The following is a 19218-nucleotide window of genomic DNA, read 5'->3' as shown; positions in this document are numbered from 1 at the left end:
AAATGTTTACGTGGAGGCTGTTGGCTCATTGGTGTCAGATGAACTTTTTTTCAATCACTGCACTGAGGGCATTAAAATAAATACAGTAACCATCAAAATAAGTTTTGTTGATAAAATACATTTCTTGAAACCGTCCATTGTTTTGTCCGAACTCTAAACACTGAATCCAATTTTCAAACTAAAAGCAGTGCTTTCAAAATTTACACTAAAGCAAAAAACCTACAAGAACAAAAAATAAACAAAATAAAATTATAGTACATAGCGACATATGTGTTTTATTTCTCATAACACATCATTTCCATCTTGTCTTCAGTCCTGCATTTTTATACTTCTAAGACCAAAATGAAAACTAAACTCTTCATATTCACAAACACTATTTGTTTCAGGATTTCATCATGATTCATTTTCCATATGAGGCAGTGCTTTCAAATTACTTTTGAAGTAGTACAGAGAAATTACTCTTCTCCTCTTCTTTTAAATTGCATCAATATTTTCCAACTGAGCAGTAAAAGGACACGGAAGTCAAACATGAAGCATCAACGTGATGTTTAGATGTCGATTAATATTACAATAAGAGACTAAAGTAACTCGCTTTGAACACTTCAGTTTTCTCTCTTGATGCTGCTGTTTGTTTCCTCCTCCACTTGTATTTTTCTGCACTTCAGTGAATGTGCATAGCGCCCTCTGTTGTATGTTTGGGAGAACTGCACTGCATTGTCATCAAACGAAACTGTGCAGAGGTGGAAAATGAGCAAAGGAAGCACATCAACTGAAGAAGCTTCTTGGATCAGAAGTTAAACATCATCCAGAACCTTAAAGAAGTAAAGTCGCTTTCTTTCCAGGCTCCTTAGACAACCATGACCTGGATGACTGAGAACCTACAAACACACATGAGCAGCAGTTTATTTAATGTGGACCTGAGCAGTGCCCAAAACAACAACCAAACAATTTTTATTGAACCCCACTTCAGCCAATCAGCAGTCTTTATCTGTTTCAGCATCAAACACAAACCACACCTTGAAGAGAGGTGACAAATCCACAAACACCTTCAAATGTAAACACACATCACACATGATGAACATGGATCCTAACATAGTTGATACTTTTTTTTGTAAAGCCTGATACTAAATGTGTGCAGGCCACCTGAACTGCTTTGTCTCGAGTGCCGCCCACTGGGTTGGTCACTAGAACTGTGTGTTGCCATCACTGGAGCCGTGGTTGGTCTTTTAGATTATTTAGACTGGGACTGTTTTTTGTTGATTAGGCGGCATGGTGTCCTGACGGCTGCCTCTGTTGTTTTTTTTCCCAGGAGGAGGAGAGTGGAGCACAGGTGGACAGCAGCCACGGAGCAGAGAGCACAGAGTTTTGGGTGAAGACATGACACAGGAGTCGAGGGAGCTCAAGAGATTATTGTGTTGTCTTATTTACTCCACTGTAAATAAAGAGCACTCTCCATCGCACGAGTCCTGCTTTTGGGTCCTCCTTCCCCACTTCACAAACACTGAAACTAATTATACAGGTAATAATAAAGGAACCAAAAGTTCACATCTATAGCTTTAAATTTGGACAAATCTGTCAACACAACCATCATGAATAGAATAAAATACAAACAAACACTGAAACTAATGAAAAATTACACATGATATATGAACTGTGGAAACTAACTGAACAATAAAACTCAGAATAAACAAATTCAAACATTATATGAAAGGTATAAACTGATTTGCATCTTATTGATTTGCAGGCTCACTTTGCTCCAGGACTTGACGACTGGCCCAACCCGTACAGTCTTTGTCTCTTAATACTGAATGTTGAAAACTGATACTCATGGACACCTTATTTCAGCCTCTTTACTTTGCATAAGAGACCCAAAGCTTTACATCAACATGATGTTGTCTAGTGGACCAGCACGTCCATTACATGTTTTGCCGTTATTGCTGTTTGTTACGAGTTCAAATATTGAGGGTGAGCACAAAACAATAATGGTCCAGAAGAGCTTCGGTCAAACAATGATTTTAATGAACACGCGCGTGGGGAGATGAACACTGCCCACAGACAGCATCGATCTCCGCCCAACGATACACAAGCAGTTGTTTTATACCATCAGGGTTTACTTTTATGACGCCCCCTCATGCGTCAAGCAGATACAACACAGGCATAAGTTTCAAAACCACAAATGTTCTGTTGACGACTTTGGACACATTTAAAAGGACATCTTCTCCGTCTGGAGGCCAGGTGCTTCCTATTAATCTTCTAACTCTCGCTTATCTCCTGGAACAAACTGTCCCTTAGGCAGACACAATTTTGCAGTCACAAGCTTTTGCAAACTATTATTTGAACTCTTACACCAACAACGCCGTTAAACTCGCCCTCCCAGAAGCCATCGTCCTCGTGGGTCTCTCTGCTCAGGATGGGGATGATGGCGCCTTCTGGGAACGACAGCTCATCTTCCGTTTGTCCCGCGTAGTCGTACAAAGCCTTTGCGAATGAAACTGCAACACAGACAGTGGCAACGAGGGTATTAAACAAAGCAGGAAATCAAAACTCCGATATTATCTGGTGGAGGCGGATCTCACTCCTCGAGTCTCCGTTGACGGAGCCGGTTGGGAGTTCGGTTTCAGGTTCGGTGGAGTTGCTGGAGGAATGGGATCGGGCGTCCAGCGCGGCCAGCGACTGCAGCATGCTCAGCAGGCTGTTGGAGGAGGGCAGCTGCAGGTATTTCTCCGGGACGTAGCCCACCTGTCCGCTACGGTTTCTGGCCTGGAAACACAGACAATGCACACAGACGATGACAACAGCCAAAAATGTTTCAACAGGAAAACTCCTAATGAGAAAAAATAAAATCAGATGTAAAGAGTAGGGCTGTAACAATATCACTGCATCGTCGCCAGAATTTAATAACAGCCACAAAGAGAATAATAGGAGAGCTTTTGTTCGCTCTTCCTGAATTAACGAGAAATCTAAAATCCTAAACAAGCCTCTGCTGAATTCATGAAGCTTGATTTCATGAACACCGGTGGCCTCCCCTTCCGCTGCTTACTTATTTTCATTCAGATTGAAAACACTCAGAGGTATTGGGATCTCTGTTGGGGCATGCTGTGGGGAATCACAGCACTAAAACAGATCTATATAAATGATATTGCTCACATTTTTATGTATGATTATATTCATTAAAATAAATACCCCATTAAAACACTATATCTGTATATGAAAAGATAATCACCTAAGTAAATATACATAAAATATTGGCTCAACACGTGGAACATTTGCACAATGGCTCACAGGAAAGCCAGACTTACACAATAAACAAAAGTAAAACAGCAACAATGCACAATGTTCCTTCAGGGAAATGATCTGAAAACAACCACACACAAAGTACACAATGACTACACACCAGCAGCTCTGCAGAGGCGTTTATAAAAGAATGACTTCACACAATGATGGGAGCATCCACAGCTGACATTTCTACATTTAAGTAGACACCACTGACCACCCGAAAAATGTCCTCAAAGACTTCTCAAATTTTCTCCCAAAGGTCCAGGAGCAACTTTGTAACAGTCTGTGACAAACAAAGTGAAAATGACAACTAAGTAGCTGGGAGATCATCAAATTAACATTTTATATCCATGACCAGGTCACTCCGCAGATCTCAAACTGATCAAGAGTCCACGAACCGCTGTTAAAAAGCAGAAGCTGACAAACTGTGATCAAACCGGAGCGCTGCTGAGGCAGGATTGGATCACCATCAATCAGGATTTGGCCCAGATTTTCAGTAGCTGCACTTAAGGTATGAATTTAAAAACTGCCTCATTCATGAATTATTGCATTCACAAACTTGGGTGCCATGCCCGCCCACCTGCCTGCCCGGCTGCGTGACGAGAATCTCCCATCAGCCCTTTACGGCTGCAGGGCCAAAAAAGAAGCAGAGAACTGTGTATTTGTACATTTTTTGATTTGTCTGTATGTTCAGCAGAGCTTCTACCACCCAGGCCAACCTGACCTGCCTCAATGCACCGCACGCATTTTAGTTGAATTATTCTAATTCCTGAAGCCACATCAGTTCAACTGATCCCAGAGAAACACTAAAACGTCCAGTAGATAGTCTGTACCGGTGCGAGGTCTTATAAAAACTGAAACTAAATGTTTGTCAAACAGTCTAAGAGCCAGAGAGTGAACTAATACACAAAACAACCAACCCTCAAACATGAGAGTGCATCTGCTACATAACTGTGTCTGTGTTATTTTTGTACCTTGACCCAGTCCTCCATGTCGCCATCATCGATGCCCTCCAAGATTTCCTGCTCCTCGATGGTCAGCTCGTCTGGCTGAGAAGCCTGCAGACAGACAAACACGTTCATTCAAATTAAAGCTGCGATGTAACAGTTTAACCATCTTCATTTCACCCGTGATGTATATTTTTCAAATACCGCCACACTGGTGAACGGACAAAAATGCTCACTGTGGCTTCAATAACATCAGCCAGAACACTGAAGAAAACACTGAGACCATGCCTGCATTTATACCACACTTTACTCAGGACTCAGGTAATATAAAACAACTAATACTCCAAAGCAGCACAAAACTCAGACTTAAACTAGAATTTCTGTACAAATTCAAAGAGCAGGTGTTTTAAACCTGGACACAGAATCATTAGTGCCACAAAGTTTGGGAAAGTAAATCTAAATGGGGGTTAAACACGACTGGAACTGATTAAAAACAGCCAAAACAAAAAGTGGCTTCACTTCAAAGTCAGAATTATAACTGGTATCCCAGTATTCGCTGCCTGTCTGTTGTCAGACGCATTTGTGTGACCATAAATACCACTTAAGTGGGAAAAGGAACTTCTGGTCATCTCTGCTTGGACTGCTGACTCAAGTGTCAAAAAATGATTTGATAGAGGAACTTGTATTGGAAAAAAGAGGAGCAGGGTATTGATCCCTGTTGATTTACCCGTCAGTCTACAGTCATAACTTTACCTATGACTAAAATCTGACACAAATGAGCATCTTCTGAAGGATGTCACCAGTCCTTCACCTGGTGACATGTTAAAGATCCACGTCCAATCCAAATATTTAATTAAAAGTGGAGGTTGTGCATTTATTTAGGAAGATAAACAGTCTGATAAAGTCGGAACAAACACGAGCTGGAAATAGTCCCACGGTGAGGAAATGAGACGACACATCTGTAAATAAAAACTAAAAATGGGAAATAATCTAAGTTCCTGTGCAGGGCAAGGAGTACAGTACAAAGTTCACTGTTCTGCCTTCAGGCTCATAGTTCAGACTAACAAAGATAAAGACCAATCACGCAGGACTTATTATGTTTCCTGCTTTGACTTCTTACCCAGACTGTTCCATAATGTGTGTGCAGCACTTTTGTGATTAAAATCTATTTAAATTAGTTGTTTATTTCAGTGCAGACAGATTATTGACACTCAAACAATGGAGCTACTTTGTCTGTTACTTACAATTTTTTAGAAAATTAGAACATTTTTTCCTGCTTGTGTATCAATTTAGAGGAAAGGTCATCACCCAGCTTCTCAAGCTTCATACTCCAGTGATCATGAATGTCTAAAAAAAAAAAAAAAAATTTCTGCATCTGGTATTGTTGAGATGTTTAACTCTGGACCAAAAAGGTGGATCTGCTCTGCCTAAAGCCGCTTTGAGCATCAAGGTCCTGAGCCGAGTCCAGTCCGGGCTTTTGTGGCCACGGCCAGCTCAGCTTTCAGGATGCCCGTGAGCTGCTTGTTCCACTCGTCTGATTTTGTATTGATTGTTGTCTAAACAAATTAATCTGTCATCTGTTGAGCTTTGTTCCACTTCTCAACAATCTCCTCTGATCTGTGTTCATTACAGCATTTTACCTGTGGTTTCCAACCTGTGCAGTTCAAACCTGAAGGATCCACATTTCACTTCACTTTTCTGTAGAAATTGATTTTCCGGTAAACTGATTAACACCTCCTGCCAACTAAATTAGTCAAACACGAACCTTATTTTATGCTACAAAATTTGTATTAAAAGCAACCCAAACACTTTGAGATTTGGATTTTAATAGTTTCAAAAATTATTCTTCAAGTTTTACTTGAACATTTTAGAGAAATCATGTTAAGTTCTAAATTTTTAAGGTTGGGGATTTCATTCCATGCATAATAAATACGAGTTTATTTTCCCCAATAATCACTAAAAGCAATCGCATGTGATATTTTATGCATTTAATAATGAATAAAAAGAGAAAAACATCAGTATTTACCGTACTGCTTGCTGGAACGCCATGTTCTTCTGCACAAACAGCTGCTGTTGAAACTCCTGCAGAACCTGCATGCGTTTCAAGGGAACAGACAAAAATATACATATATACTTATTTAAGGTTTATCACAAGCTTACAAATCAGCCCATGTCTAAACCTGCATAATTAACACTTAGTAAAGCCTTTAGGGTTCAGGCTTGCTCCCTATTTAGTTTTAATTTCTTGCCCACATTTATTTCTATTTAAAATTAACTTTGAAAAAAAAAAAGACCTCCAGCTGAATGAATTGTGGCCAGTGATCCGTGTAGCTTTGGGCCACATTTATCATTTTTTATTTTCCATTACTCTGTCAGTTTATTTCTGTTGTATTAAGTTATGTGATTTGCTTATAAAATGAACCCAAATCAGCTTTTTATTATTTTAAACAAGTCAAATAAAAGAAAACGCCAATAACAATTAAGAGAATGACCATAAAGCCGTTTCTGGTTACTATCAGCTGATCTGAATGCTGATGACCACTCTGGTGTTTGTGGTCACAGCCTGACATTAAAAACGTATCACAGGCTCGAGTTCACCGCCTGCCTATTTTCACACAGACTATTTTTAACTCTCCAGCTGCTGAAAGCTTAAAGAGACAGTTAACAAATTACATAACATATCACTGTAAGTAACACAGGTGAAGGTACAAACAGTTTTAATTCTAATTTCAGGTTTTTTCTAAAGCCAGCTAAAGCAGCCGGGGACTGGACCACAACCTGGACCACAAAGCTCTCTGCCCACCCGAGGGAGGACGAAGTACCTGTGTGGATATTTTAAGCTGAACTCATGGGGCACAGCTATTAGCTGTTCTGGAAAACAAAGAAACCTCCCCAGTACTGGTCCCAGGCTAGTAACTTTGGTCTTTTGAATTGTACTTAAGTTTGGCCCCTCATCAAGAACCAGTTGCCTTGGGGAGACCATACCAGGGGACAGCATAGCTTCTCCTCCTCAACTGCGATCATTCACAGAAAGGAAAGGAGCCAGTGTAGGTGGTTTGACTGGCATCTGAAATAGGAGGCCTCCAGAATGTCTCCTAGACGAGCTGGTAAGGGCAGACCAAACACACACTGGACACATTATGTATCTCGGCCGGCTCGCCGTGGTATCCCAGTATTCGCTGCCTGTCTGTTGTCAGACGCATTTGTGTGACCATAAATACCACTTAAGTGGGAAAAGGAACTTCTGGACATCTCTGCTTGGACTGCTGACTCAAGTGTCAAAAAATGATTTGATAGAGGAACTTGTATTGGAAAAAAGAGGAGCAGGGTATTGATCCCTGTTGATTTACCCGTCAGTCTACAGTCATACCTTTACCTATGACTAAAATCTGACACAAATGAGCATCTTCTGAAGGATGTCTGACCTCTGCCTTAGAAACACGATGAAGAGCTGAGTTATTTGGAAAGCTACTCGTTTACACCGAAAGGCACCAGAGTGGCGGCTCACTGTTCTCCAGGAAGAGCAGGAGTAGGTGGCTGGGGAGGGGGACGTCTGGGCATCATGACCGGACTCAGATAAGCAGCAGAAAATAGATGGAAGGAAATCAGGTTTAGTAATATCAGTTTTATATTCTTTAATCTTGTACACCGTATAAATGCCTAACATTTTAATCAGGCTTCCTGTAGAAACAAGATGCTGCTGCGTCTCTGCTCACATGGAGAGGCAGAGGTTGAGGTTGTGTGTGAGAAATATATTACTATGAATTACAAGGCTAACAATTACACCAAACTGCCAGGCTTGACACCATCTGAAAAGTAAAATGAGCATAAAATGAGCAGCTTACCCAAGCCAAGTTAAATAGTATCCCACAAGTAGCTCATTTTACTTTTGCTCCCCCAACTTATTTAATCAACCAGCCACAGTGTGGAGCTGACATTCCAATCAAGCTTAATCAAACAATTAAGCTCTCTCTTTCATAGATATAAATAACTGCTGCTAGCTATGACGTTTAAGGAGTGAATAGTGAACTTCTTTTAATGGTGTGTTTAATTAATTTTATTTAATAACTTGTGACCTTTGAGTCCCTTCCTTGCAAGAATTATGGCCAATGACGGAAATGTATGTATTACATTTAAATCAAATCAAATCACTTTTTATTGTCACATCACATGTGCAGGCACACTGGCACAGCACATGCGAGTGAAATTCTTGTGTGCGAGCCCCACAAGCAACAGAGATGTGCAAACACAACAACACAAACGAGCAAAATACAAGAATGGCCAACCTGAAACTAATAAATATATGTACAATATATAATAGTGTATGCATTTCTGGATGTGTATACTAAATATTTTCCTACGTGTGTGTGTGTGTGTGTGTGTGTGTGTGTGTGTGTGTGTGTGTATACACATTTTTACAAATTAAATAGTAAAAAAATAAAATAAAATAATAATAATAATAATAATAATAAAATATATAAAATATACAGAGTTGAATATGTGCAAAACAAGTGGCATTTATATACAGTGTGGAGTGCATAATGTTGAAGTTCCAGTAGTGAAGCTGAGGTGTCTATGACGTGTTCAGCAGTCTGATGGCCTGATGGAAAAAGCTGTCTCTCAGTCTGCTGGTACGGGACCGGATGCTGCAGAACCTCCTTCCTGATGGAAGCAGTCTGAACAGTTTATGGCTGGGGTGACTGGAGTCCTTGATGATCCTCCCCGCTTTCCTCAGGCACCGCTTCCTGTAGATGTCTTGGAGGGAGGGAAGCTCACCTCCAATTATCCGTTCAGAGCACCGCACTACTCGCTGGAGAGCTTTGCAGTTGTAGGCGGTGCTGTTGCCATACCAGGTGGTGATGCATCCAGTGAGGATGCTCTCAATGGCACAGCGATAGAAGGTCCTGAGGATGCGGGGGCTCATGCCGAATCTTTTCAGTCTCCTGAGAAAGAAGAGGCGCTGCTGCGCCTTCTTCACTGTTTTGTTTGTGTGTACTGACCACGTAAGATCCTCAGCCAGGTGTACGCCAAGGAACCGGAAGCTGCTCACTCTCTCCACAGCAGCGCCGTTGATGGTGATGGGGGTGTGTACTTCTCTGCACCTCCGGAAGTCCACTATCAACTCCTTTGTCTTTGCGACGTTGAGGGTGAGATGGTTGTCTTGACACCAGTGGGTCAGGGCGCTGACCTCCTCCCTGTAAGCCGTCTCATCACCGTTGGTGATAAGACCCACCACTGTAGTGTCGTCCGCAAACTTCACAATGATGTTGGAGCTGTTAGTGGCTGTGCAGTCGTAGGTGTAGAGTGAGTACAGGAGAGGGCTCAGTACACACCCCTGTGGAGCACCAGTGTTCAGTGTGATGGGGGATGAGGTGATGCTGCCCAGTCTGACCACCTGGCGTCTGTCAGACAGGAAGCTAAGGATCCAGCTGCAGAGGGAGCTGCTCAGTCCTAGATCCTGCAGTTTCCTGTCCAGCTTCGAGGGAACGATGGTATTGAATGCTGAGCTGTAATCTACAAACAGCATCCTCACATACGTGTCTCTCTTCTCCAGGTGTGACAGGGCAGTGTGTAGTGTCAGGGCTATGGCATCATCAGTGGACCTGTTGTGGCGGTATGCAAACTGTAGAGGGTCCAGTGAGTCGGGTAGTGCAGAGCAGATGAAGTCCCTGACCAGCTTCTCGAAGCATTTGCTTACGATGGGGGTCAGGGCTACAGGTCGCCAGTCGTTCAATGAGGAGATGGTGGAGGATTTGGGTACAGGGACGATGGTGGCCATTTTGAAGCAGGCTGGGACTACAGACAGAGAGAGGGAAAGGTTGAAGATGTGCGTGAACACTCCAGCCAGCTGAGCCGCGCATGACCTGAGGACGCGGCCGGGAATCCCGTCCGGACCAGTAGCTTTGCGTGCGTTCACCTTCCTGAAGCACTTCCGCACATCCTCCTCAGACACAGTGTGCGCACTGACGTCATCCGCGGTGCGCACACTGTCCGGTCTCATGGTGTTCGCTGTGTCGAATCTAGCGTAGAATACGTTTAGATCCTCACACAGAGAGGCCGTGGTCTGCGGTGTGCTGGTTCCCTTTCAGTCGATTCACTCGGTACAACACATAAGTATGGGATATCACGCCCTCGCGTGTCCTGGCTGAAGAAACCTTTATTCACGCCTTTACGGCAGATGACGTGTGATGACACGCGCAAGGCCCCGCCCGCACATATAGCCGCTGCCATCACCGTCATCCCTCAGTTCTTACGCTCTTCACCTCGCTGAGAACACCTCTGCTGAGTTGGGCTAGCTAGCTACTGCTAGTTAGCTCCGTTGTCTGCCAACTTGAACCTAGCTTAACTGCCCCTGTTGGTGTTAGCCTCCACCACCCAGTTGGTGCGTAGGCTGCCCGCGGAGCGCTATTTTCAAGTTTTTCTTGTGCAGCGTTTCGCTTTGCGTTTTGGGAATGGACTCCAAACCGAAGCGAGCAAAGCAGAAATCTTCTGTTCGCCCCTGTCCTCAGGGATGTGGTTTCTCTTTGCACGACAGCGACCAGCACGATGCCTGCCCTGTCTGCCTGGGGATCGTCCACGCTAGGAGAGCGTTGACGGAGCCCGAAGCTTGTGCGTTTTGTCGCCAGCTCCGACGCTCGACCCTGGAAAGACGGGTGACGTTTGTGGAAAGAGTGCTGGGACGCTCGGCTGTCGCACGGCATGACCCTCTTCTTTCCGAGTCTGGAGCCCCGGCTTCGTCCGAGTCCGAAGACGAAAATTTTCAGGTCGATGTCCCCGCGATTAGCTGGGCTGACCACATGGAATACGTTGACGGGTTAGCCGATGACGGACCGGAACCATGCAGGAGCGCTGACGGGCTTCAGCCTGGGTTGAAGCCCGCCAGCGCTCCCCAGGAAGACGATGACGTGCTGGACATCGGCCTGGACATCCATGGTTTGTCGGAGGATGAGCAGGAGAGCTCATTGTCGACCCAATATGCCGCCGCTGCTGCGCCGGTCGGCCACGATGACACCTCTCTTTTCTCCCTGTTTCGCCGTGCCGCTGAGAAGCTGCAGGTGGACTGGCCCTCTCCTCCACCAGCTCGGAAGCCGTCGCGGTTTGCGGGTTTTTTCCTTCCACCGGAGCCCGCAACGGCCAAAAACTGCCTCCCCATGTTCCCAGACTTTCTCTGCGAGCTAACAGCGTCATGGGACAAACCTCTGTCTACCCGCGTCACTGTGCCCGGCTATGGACAGTACATGGAATTGGACGGCGCCGAGGGAGCTGGTTTAGCTAACCCACCCCCTATGGAGCCGTCTCTGGCTGCTTATCTGGCCCCGTCCCATAACCATGGTGTCGGTGGCCCCGCAACTCTGCCGTCCAAGCACTGCAGATTCTCGGCCTCGCAGCTGGAGAAGATTTATCGGGCTCAGGCCGGCACCGCTCGAGCCATGAGCTCCGTCACCATGCTCCAGACGTACCAAGCAATGTGCCTGGCGGAGCTTGGATCGCTGGTTCCGGAGGACAGCCCGCTGTCACCTCTTCTTAACGAGGTTAGAGTCACCACGGATTACATCCTCCGTGCGTCTCGCTGTGCAGCGCTCTCCCTGGGCAGAGGGATGGCTTCGACAGTGGTGGCGCAGAGGCACCTGTGGCTGACCCTCTCCGACGTCCCTGATAGAGACAGAGCTGTGTATCTGGACGCACCAGTGTCTGCGGCTGGGTTATTCGGACATTCACTTGAAGCCATTCAGGCTAGATTCGATCTGAGGAAGAAGCAGACGGAAGCTCTGCGCGACATCATCCCCAGACGCCAGCCCCAGCCCAAGCCCACTGCTAGCTCTCACAGGCCCGCCGCTCCTCTGACAGCTGGCAAGAGACCGGCGCCCACTGCTGGAGTGGGAGGGCCGCCGGCGAGAGCACGTACTCCGGCCCGAGCTCCACGCCAGTCGGCCTGGGGCAAAGGCCCTCCCCCGGGCCCCCGACGGGACCCGACGCCCAGGAGGAAGAAGCCTCAGCCCTCCTAGCTGTGATTGCGAGTGGGGAAGGGATCCGGCAGCAGGGAGACGCTGCTCTTACCCCTCTGTTGCCGCACAAGAGGTGCCGCTTAAGTTCTGTTCAGGTTGTCAGCCCCAGAAGGCGCTGCACTTCCCTATCGCGGTCTCCCAAGCACATAACCCCTGCACACGGTTCAGAGGTGTTGAATGTTCAAGCGACCACATCGAGTGTTCCCGCTGTTTTTCATTGTTATGCCCCGGAAAAGGTGCACCCAACAAAATGTATAAATGTACATGTTCCCATGTTGCAATCAATAAAGAGTGTTGTTTACTCTCAAACAATCTCAAATGCTCAACCTGCAGGCGAAATGAGCCAGGTCAGGCAGGGGATGCAGTCCCCTGCAGACACACTGGGGGGCGACGGCGCCCCGCCGTCAGTGCTGCAGGCCAGCCGGCTGGCTGCTCACTTCCCTCAGTGGCGCGCTTGCGCCCCCTCTCCGTGGGTGCTGCAAACCGTTGCCATGGGTTACCGGTTGCAGTTCCGGGTCAAGCCGCCTCGTTTCCAAAGAGTCGTGAACACGATTGTCAACCCCGAGGCAGCCTTGGTACTCAGAGAGGAAATACAGGCGCTATTACAGAAGAGAGCAATACGGGTGGTCCCCGCTTCGGAGACGGACAAAGGTTGGTACAGCCGTTATTTTGTCATTCCGAAGAAAGGGGGAGGGCTTCGTCCCATCCTCGACCTGCGAGTCTTGAACACGTACCTGCGAACGTACAGGTTCAAGATGCTAACACTCAGACAGCTCCTGAGTGCAGTCGGCCCGGGAGATTGGTTTGCGACAATCGATCTAACAGATGCTTATTTTCATGTCGCTATACACCCGAAACACAGGCAGTTTCTGAGGTTTGCATTCGAGGGCGTAGCCTACGAATACCTAGTGCTGCCGTTCGGGCTGTCGCTCGCTCCCCGCACCTTTACGAAATGTGCCGAGGCAGCGCTAGCGCCCCTCAGGAAGAGGGGCATCCGCATCTTGGCCTACCTGGACGACTGGGCTCTCGTGGCTTGCTCCAGAGAACAGGCGGAGACGCAGCTGTCGCGGGTTCTGTCACACATTCAGACACTGGGGTTCTCTGTGAACTTTCAGAAGAGCTCGCTAATCCCAGGTCAACAGATCGCTTTTCTCGGTCTGGAGATATGCTCTCTTTCCAGCCGCGCACGGTTGTCAGAGCACAGAGTGGCCGCGTTTCATCGCTGCCTCGCTCAATTTCAGCTGGGACGCAGACTGCGTTTCCAGACGATATTGCGCTTGTTGGGCATGATGGCATCTATGATCGCCGTAGTGCCGCTTGGGCTGTTGAAAATGAGAGCGTTTCAACGCTGGACTCTCTCTCACCGTTTGTGTTCTTCGCGTCACCTCCGGAGGAGGCTGCCGGTGACTGCGTCTTGCATGCTAGCTCTCCGTCCTTGGAGGGAGCCCGGGCTACTGCACCAGGGCTCTCGGATTGGGAGGGTGTTGTTTCGCAAGGTGGTGTCCACAGATGCTTCCCTAAGTGGGTGGGGAGCGCTGTGCGAGGGTGCGTCAGTGAGAGGGATCTGGTCCGCGGCTCAGCGCCAGCTGCACATCAACCACTTAGAGCTGTTAGCAGTGTTCTTAGCTCTAAAGCGTTTCCGTCCAGTCCTGCAGGGCCAGCATGTCTTAGTCAGGACGGACAATTCAACAGTGGTGTCTTATATAAACAGGCAGGGAGGAACACGCTCTCTTCCCCTGTTGCAGCTGTCTCGCTCTCTGCTGTTATGGTGCAGTGTTCATTTTCTGACTCTAAGAGCCACCCATGTCCCGGGCCACCTGAACCTGGGGCCGGACCTTCTCTCCAGGGGGGGTCCTCTGGTGAGAGAATGGAGGTTACACCCTTCAATAGTGGCTCAGATTTGGGATCTATTTGGCGAGGCGCAAATAGATCTTTTTGCTTCCAGGGTGAATGCTCACTGCCCCCTGTACTTCTCCATAATCGACCACGATGCACCCTTGGGCTTGGACGCGCTAGCGCACCAATGGCCAGACGTGCTCCTGTATGCATTTCCCCCAGTGGGAATGATATCTCCAATTCTGGAGAGGGTGCGTCGGCATTCCCTCTCTCTGATCCTGGTGGCCCCTTGGTGGCCCGCGAAGTCGTGGTATGCAGAAATAATCAGCCTGCTTGCAGCAAGTCCTTGGCAGCTTCCTCTCCGCAGGGATCTCCTCTCTCAGGCGGGGGGGGAAGTGTTTCATCCGCGCCCGGATCTGTGGCACCTTCATGCTTACCTGCTGAGAGGTTAAACTTGGTTGCTAAGGGTCTGCCACCTAGTGTGGTAGCGACGATTCAGAGCGCCAGGGCCTCGTCTACTAGAGGCTTGTACGCTTACAAATGGCGAGCCTTCGAGCGATGGTGCCAGGACCGCCACACTCTCCCATTTCAGTGCTCTATTGTGGATGTTTTGACATTCCTGCAGGAGCTGTTGGATAAAGGCCTTTCGTTTTCGACGATCAAGGTTTATTTAGCGGCTATATCTGCTTGTCATATCGGTTTTGACGGGGTGACACCAGGTGCGCATCCCCTCGCCGTGCGTTTTCTGAAAGGGGTTCGCCGGCTGAGGCCCGTGCTTAAGTCCAGTGTCCCGGCTTGGGACTTGTCTTTGGTGCTGGAGGCCCTTTGTGGCCCTCCGTTTGAACCCGTTGAGTCGGTAGATATGAAACTTCTTTCGTATAAGACCGCATTACTTCTCGCTTTGGCCTCGGCGAAGCGAGTGGGGGACCTTCATGCGCTGTCTGTGCATCCTGCCTGCACACAGTTTTCTCCTGATGGCCGCAAGGTCGTATTGCGTCCGAATGCCGCCTATCTTCCCAAGGTCATGCCTGCATCTTATAGTTCAATGGAGTTTGAGTTGCTGAGCTTTTGCTCCCCTCCTTTTGAATCTGAGGAGCAGAGGAGGGTGCATTCTCTTTGTCCGGTGCGTGCGCTACGCACCTACATTGAGCGCACTCGGGATGTGCGTTTGTGTGACCAGTTGTTTGTCTGCTTCGCTAATCCGAATAGGGGTAGAGCTCTGTCCAGACAGAGGCTGTCCCACTGGATTGTAGAAGCTATCTCGCTGGCATACAGCACCGGAGGTTTTGCGTTGCCCCACGGGGTGGGAGCTCATTCCACCAGGGGGATGGCGACCTCATGGGCTCTTTTTAGAGGGGTGCCTGTGGCTGATATTTGTGCAGCGGCTAATTGGGCGTCGCCGCACACTTTTGTGCGGTTTTATCGGTTGGACGTTACAGCCCCTTCGGTGGCTCATGCTGTCCTTTCTGCTGGGTCTACCACTCACTAAGGATGTGGTGGTCCCGTTCCGGTTCGGTGGCTGCTCTGCGGGGCGTGTATATAGGTCCCATACTTATGTGTTGTACCGAGTGAATAGACTGAAAGGGAACGATTAGTTATGTCTATAACTTCTGTTCCCTGAAGGAGAGGAACGAGGTACAACACAGGGTGGCCCCACTGAGCAGTTGGCTCGGTGAAGAGCGGCTATCGAACTGAGGGATGACGGTGATGGCAGCGGCTATATGTGCGGGCGGGGCCTTGCGCGTGTCATCACACGTCATCTGCCGTAAAGGCGTGAATAAAGGTTTCTTCAGCCAGGACACGCGAGGGCGTGATATCCCATACTTATGTGTTGTACCTCGTTCCTCTCCTTCAGGGAACAGAAGTTATAGACATAACTAATCGTTTTCCCTCTAAAGTCTGTGATCGTGTTTAGTCCCTGCCACATACTCCGAGGGTTGTCAAACTGTTGTTCCACCCTGTCCCTGTACTCACGTTTGGCTGCTTTGATCGTCTTCCGGAGTTGGTAATGTGCGTGTTTGTAGTCCGATGTGTTCGCGGAGGCAAAGGCGGTGTTCCGTGCCGCCAGTGCCGCGCGAACATCTCCGTTAATCCAGGGTTTTTGATTTGGGAAGGATTTGACTGTTCTGGATGGGACGACATCTTCCACGCATTTCCTGATAAATCCACAGACTGAGTCTGTGTATTCATCAATGTCTCTGGCGGCCACGTGAAACATTTCCCAGTCCGCGTGATCAAAACAGTCCCGCAGCGCAGACTCCGATTGGTCCGTCCAACAGTGCACCGCCCTCCGGGTTGGAGCTTCCTGTTTCTGTTTAAGATTGGAAAACAATGTTAATGCCACAAACATGAGTTGTCATATACATCTGTGAGTTAATCTGCACAACCGTGTGCACATGTGCTCTGTGCATGTACACACACAAAGAATTGACCTTCGTTCCTTAAATTTGTAGCATTGCCTCTGTGCTGACTGATGGTGCTCAGTGGCTTTTGCTTCTTGCTTTTAAATCAGATGTCACTCTCAACATAAACACAAGCTACAGCAGCCAAGCAGTCTTAGCTGAGGAAACAAAGATACATTTCCTCATTTAATGTAAAATATTGTGGTGATGTTATGTTATATTAGGCAGGCAGCTGCCCAAATAACACTGTGACAATCAAAAGTATATCTATTTTGAACGCCTCAGCTGGAAAAATTCAAAATGGTTTGTAAAGTTGGCCACAGGTCTGTATGTAAATGGGAGTTAAAACATTGCTTCATATTTGGATATGTATGATGTTAGTGTTTCTAAAATACTAAAAAATGTGTTTATTAACAAAGTAAACTAAAAATAGACATTATTAAATTTTATACTTTTAACTACTGAATTGAACATAATATGAGATAATGTGTTTCCACTGTGGGAATGATGGATCCAATGACAAATAACTTTCAGATTAGTAAAGCTATATTTTTAATCTTTCTAGTTTTCCATTTCTATTTAGATGGTTTATATTTATATTTAAAAGGAACAGGATCATAACAAAATAACACCACTGCAAGTGTAACAAAAATATGTTGAAATCAAATGGTATGTTATTTGAAATCAATATGAAACAATGACACATGCATTTTATCCAATTTTTTTTATTTATTTAATTTTTCCCAATTGTCCAAATTAGTCTGTGATTTGCCTTATTGTCCAACAAATCATATTTATATACAAATATATGTGACTCTCAAATATGATTTAAATGGATCATTCCTCACTTGATGACGAATTATCCATTTAAATATTTGCAGAGTCCTAAACTTGATGCCAGTGAACTTATCAGCGGTTGGTTTTAAGAAAAAAAGCCCAAAAAATCCCCTATGAGCAAGCACTTGGCGACGGTGGGGAGGAAAAACTCCCTTTTAACAGGGAGAAACCTCCGACAGAACCAGGCTCAGGAAGGGGTGGCCATCTGTCGCTGCCGAGTGGGCTTAAAATGTTCACTGTCCATCCTCCTTCTGACAGGAACTTCCTACAGACCAGGTATGAAGGATGCCTGAGTGGATATACAAAACTCACAAGTTCCTGGCTCTCACGGCTCCTCTGCAGAGGGTTAGTCGAAGAAGGAGGGGCATCGCGAGGGGCGTCGGGGGACGGGGGACTGTGCCTCACTGCCCTCCCCTTCTCCAAGAAACCCGTCTTCAACCGAGCCGAGAGAGCCGGGAACTTGTGAGGTGTGCATGTCCTGGTGAGCCTCCACCGTTTTATGGGTGGGTGCAGCCTCGACTGTACAGAGACAGACCAGACCAGCTGCACCACACAGACACTTCAAACCTGATCTGTGGACAATAAACAGACACACACACACACACACACACACACACACACACACACACACACACACACACACACACAGACAGACACACATATATACACACACACACACACACACACACACACACAGACAGACACACATATATACACACACACACACACACACACACACACACACACACATACATACATACATACATCTTACTATTAAAAAAATAAATAAAGTTAGGGTTCCTAACAATTAGCAATACAAGACATACATACACACATAAACATTACAAGACATAAAAACAAGTCAAAGATATTTGCAACAAACAGACCTAAGTGCAAGAAAGTTACTTAACAGCAATTGAAGACATACATACAGACATAAACATTATAAGACATAAAAACAAGTCAAAGATATTTGCAACAAACAGACCTCAGTGCAAGAAAGTTACTTACCAGCAATACAAGACATAAATACACACATAAACATTACAAGACATAAAAACAGGTCAAAGATATTTGCAACAAACAGACCTCAGTGCAAGAAAGTTACTTACCAGCAATACAAGACATAAATACCCATTTAACAGCAATACCAGATATAAATACACACATAAACATTATAAGACATAAAAGCACGTCAAAGATATTTCCAACAAACAGACCTCAGTGCAAGAAAGTTACTTAACAGCAACTGAAGACATACATACAGACATAAACATTAAAAGACATAAAAACAAGTCAAAGATATTTGCAACAAACAGACCTCAGTGCAAGAAAGTTACTTACCAGCAATAAAAGACATAAGTACAAATATAATCATTATAAGACATAAAAACAGGTCAAAGATATTTGCAATAAACAGACCTCAGTGCAAGAAAGTTACTTACCAGCAATACAAGACATAAGTACAAATATAAACATTATAAGACATAAAAACAGGTCAAAGATATTTGCAACAAACAGACCTCAGTGCAAGAAAGTTACTTAACAGCAATTGAAGACATACATACAGACATAAACATTATAAGACATAAAAACAAGTCAAAGATATTTGCAACAAACAGACCTCAGTGCAAGAAAGTTACTTAACAGCAATTGAAGACATACATACAGACATAAACATTATAAGACATAAAAACAAGTCAAAGATATTTGCAACAAACAGACCTCAGTGCAAGAAAGTTACTTAACAGCAATTGAAGACATACATACAGACATAAACATTATAAGACATAAAAACAGGTCAAAGATATTTGCAATAAACAGACCTAAGTGCAAGAAAGTTACTTACCAGCAATACAAGACATAAGTACAAATATAAACATTATAAGACATAAAAACAGGTCAAAGATATTT

General features: G+C 45.9%; 1 protein-coding gene across 1 annotated transcript; it reads right to left on the bottom strand.

The window, feature by feature from the left end:
- Window positions 1-974: 974 nt before the first annotated feature.
- LOC147327267 (uncharacterized) lies at window positions 975-18804 on the bottom strand. Its single transcript, XM_086297382.1, has 6 exons — window positions 16040-18804; window positions 6250-6314; window positions 4251-4334; window positions 2577-2760; window positions 2347-2492; window positions 975-1046 (listed from the first exon to the last, which is right to left on the bottom strand). Exons 1-6 carry the CDS (start codon window positions 16413-16415, stop codon window positions 975-977), a joined length of 927 nt encoding a protein of 308 aa, XP_086153508.1. The 5' UTR covers window positions 16416-18804.
- Between the last annotated feature and the right edge of the window lie 414 nt (window positions 18805-19218).

This window comes from Aulonocara sp. 'chitande type north' Nkhata Bay, linkage group LG6, assembly GCF_057382095.1.
Source record: "Aulonocara sp. 'chitande type north' Nkhata Bay isolate Kocher_YH1m ecotype deep benthic linkage group LG6, A_spYH_male_GT1.1, whole genome shotgun sequence".
Taxonomy (NCBI): domain Eukaryota; kingdom Metazoa; phylum Chordata; class Actinopteri; order Cichliformes; family Cichlidae; genus Aulonocara; species Aulonocara sp. 'chitande type north' Nkhata Bay.
This window is presented reverse-complemented; position numbering and strand designations above follow the sequence as displayed.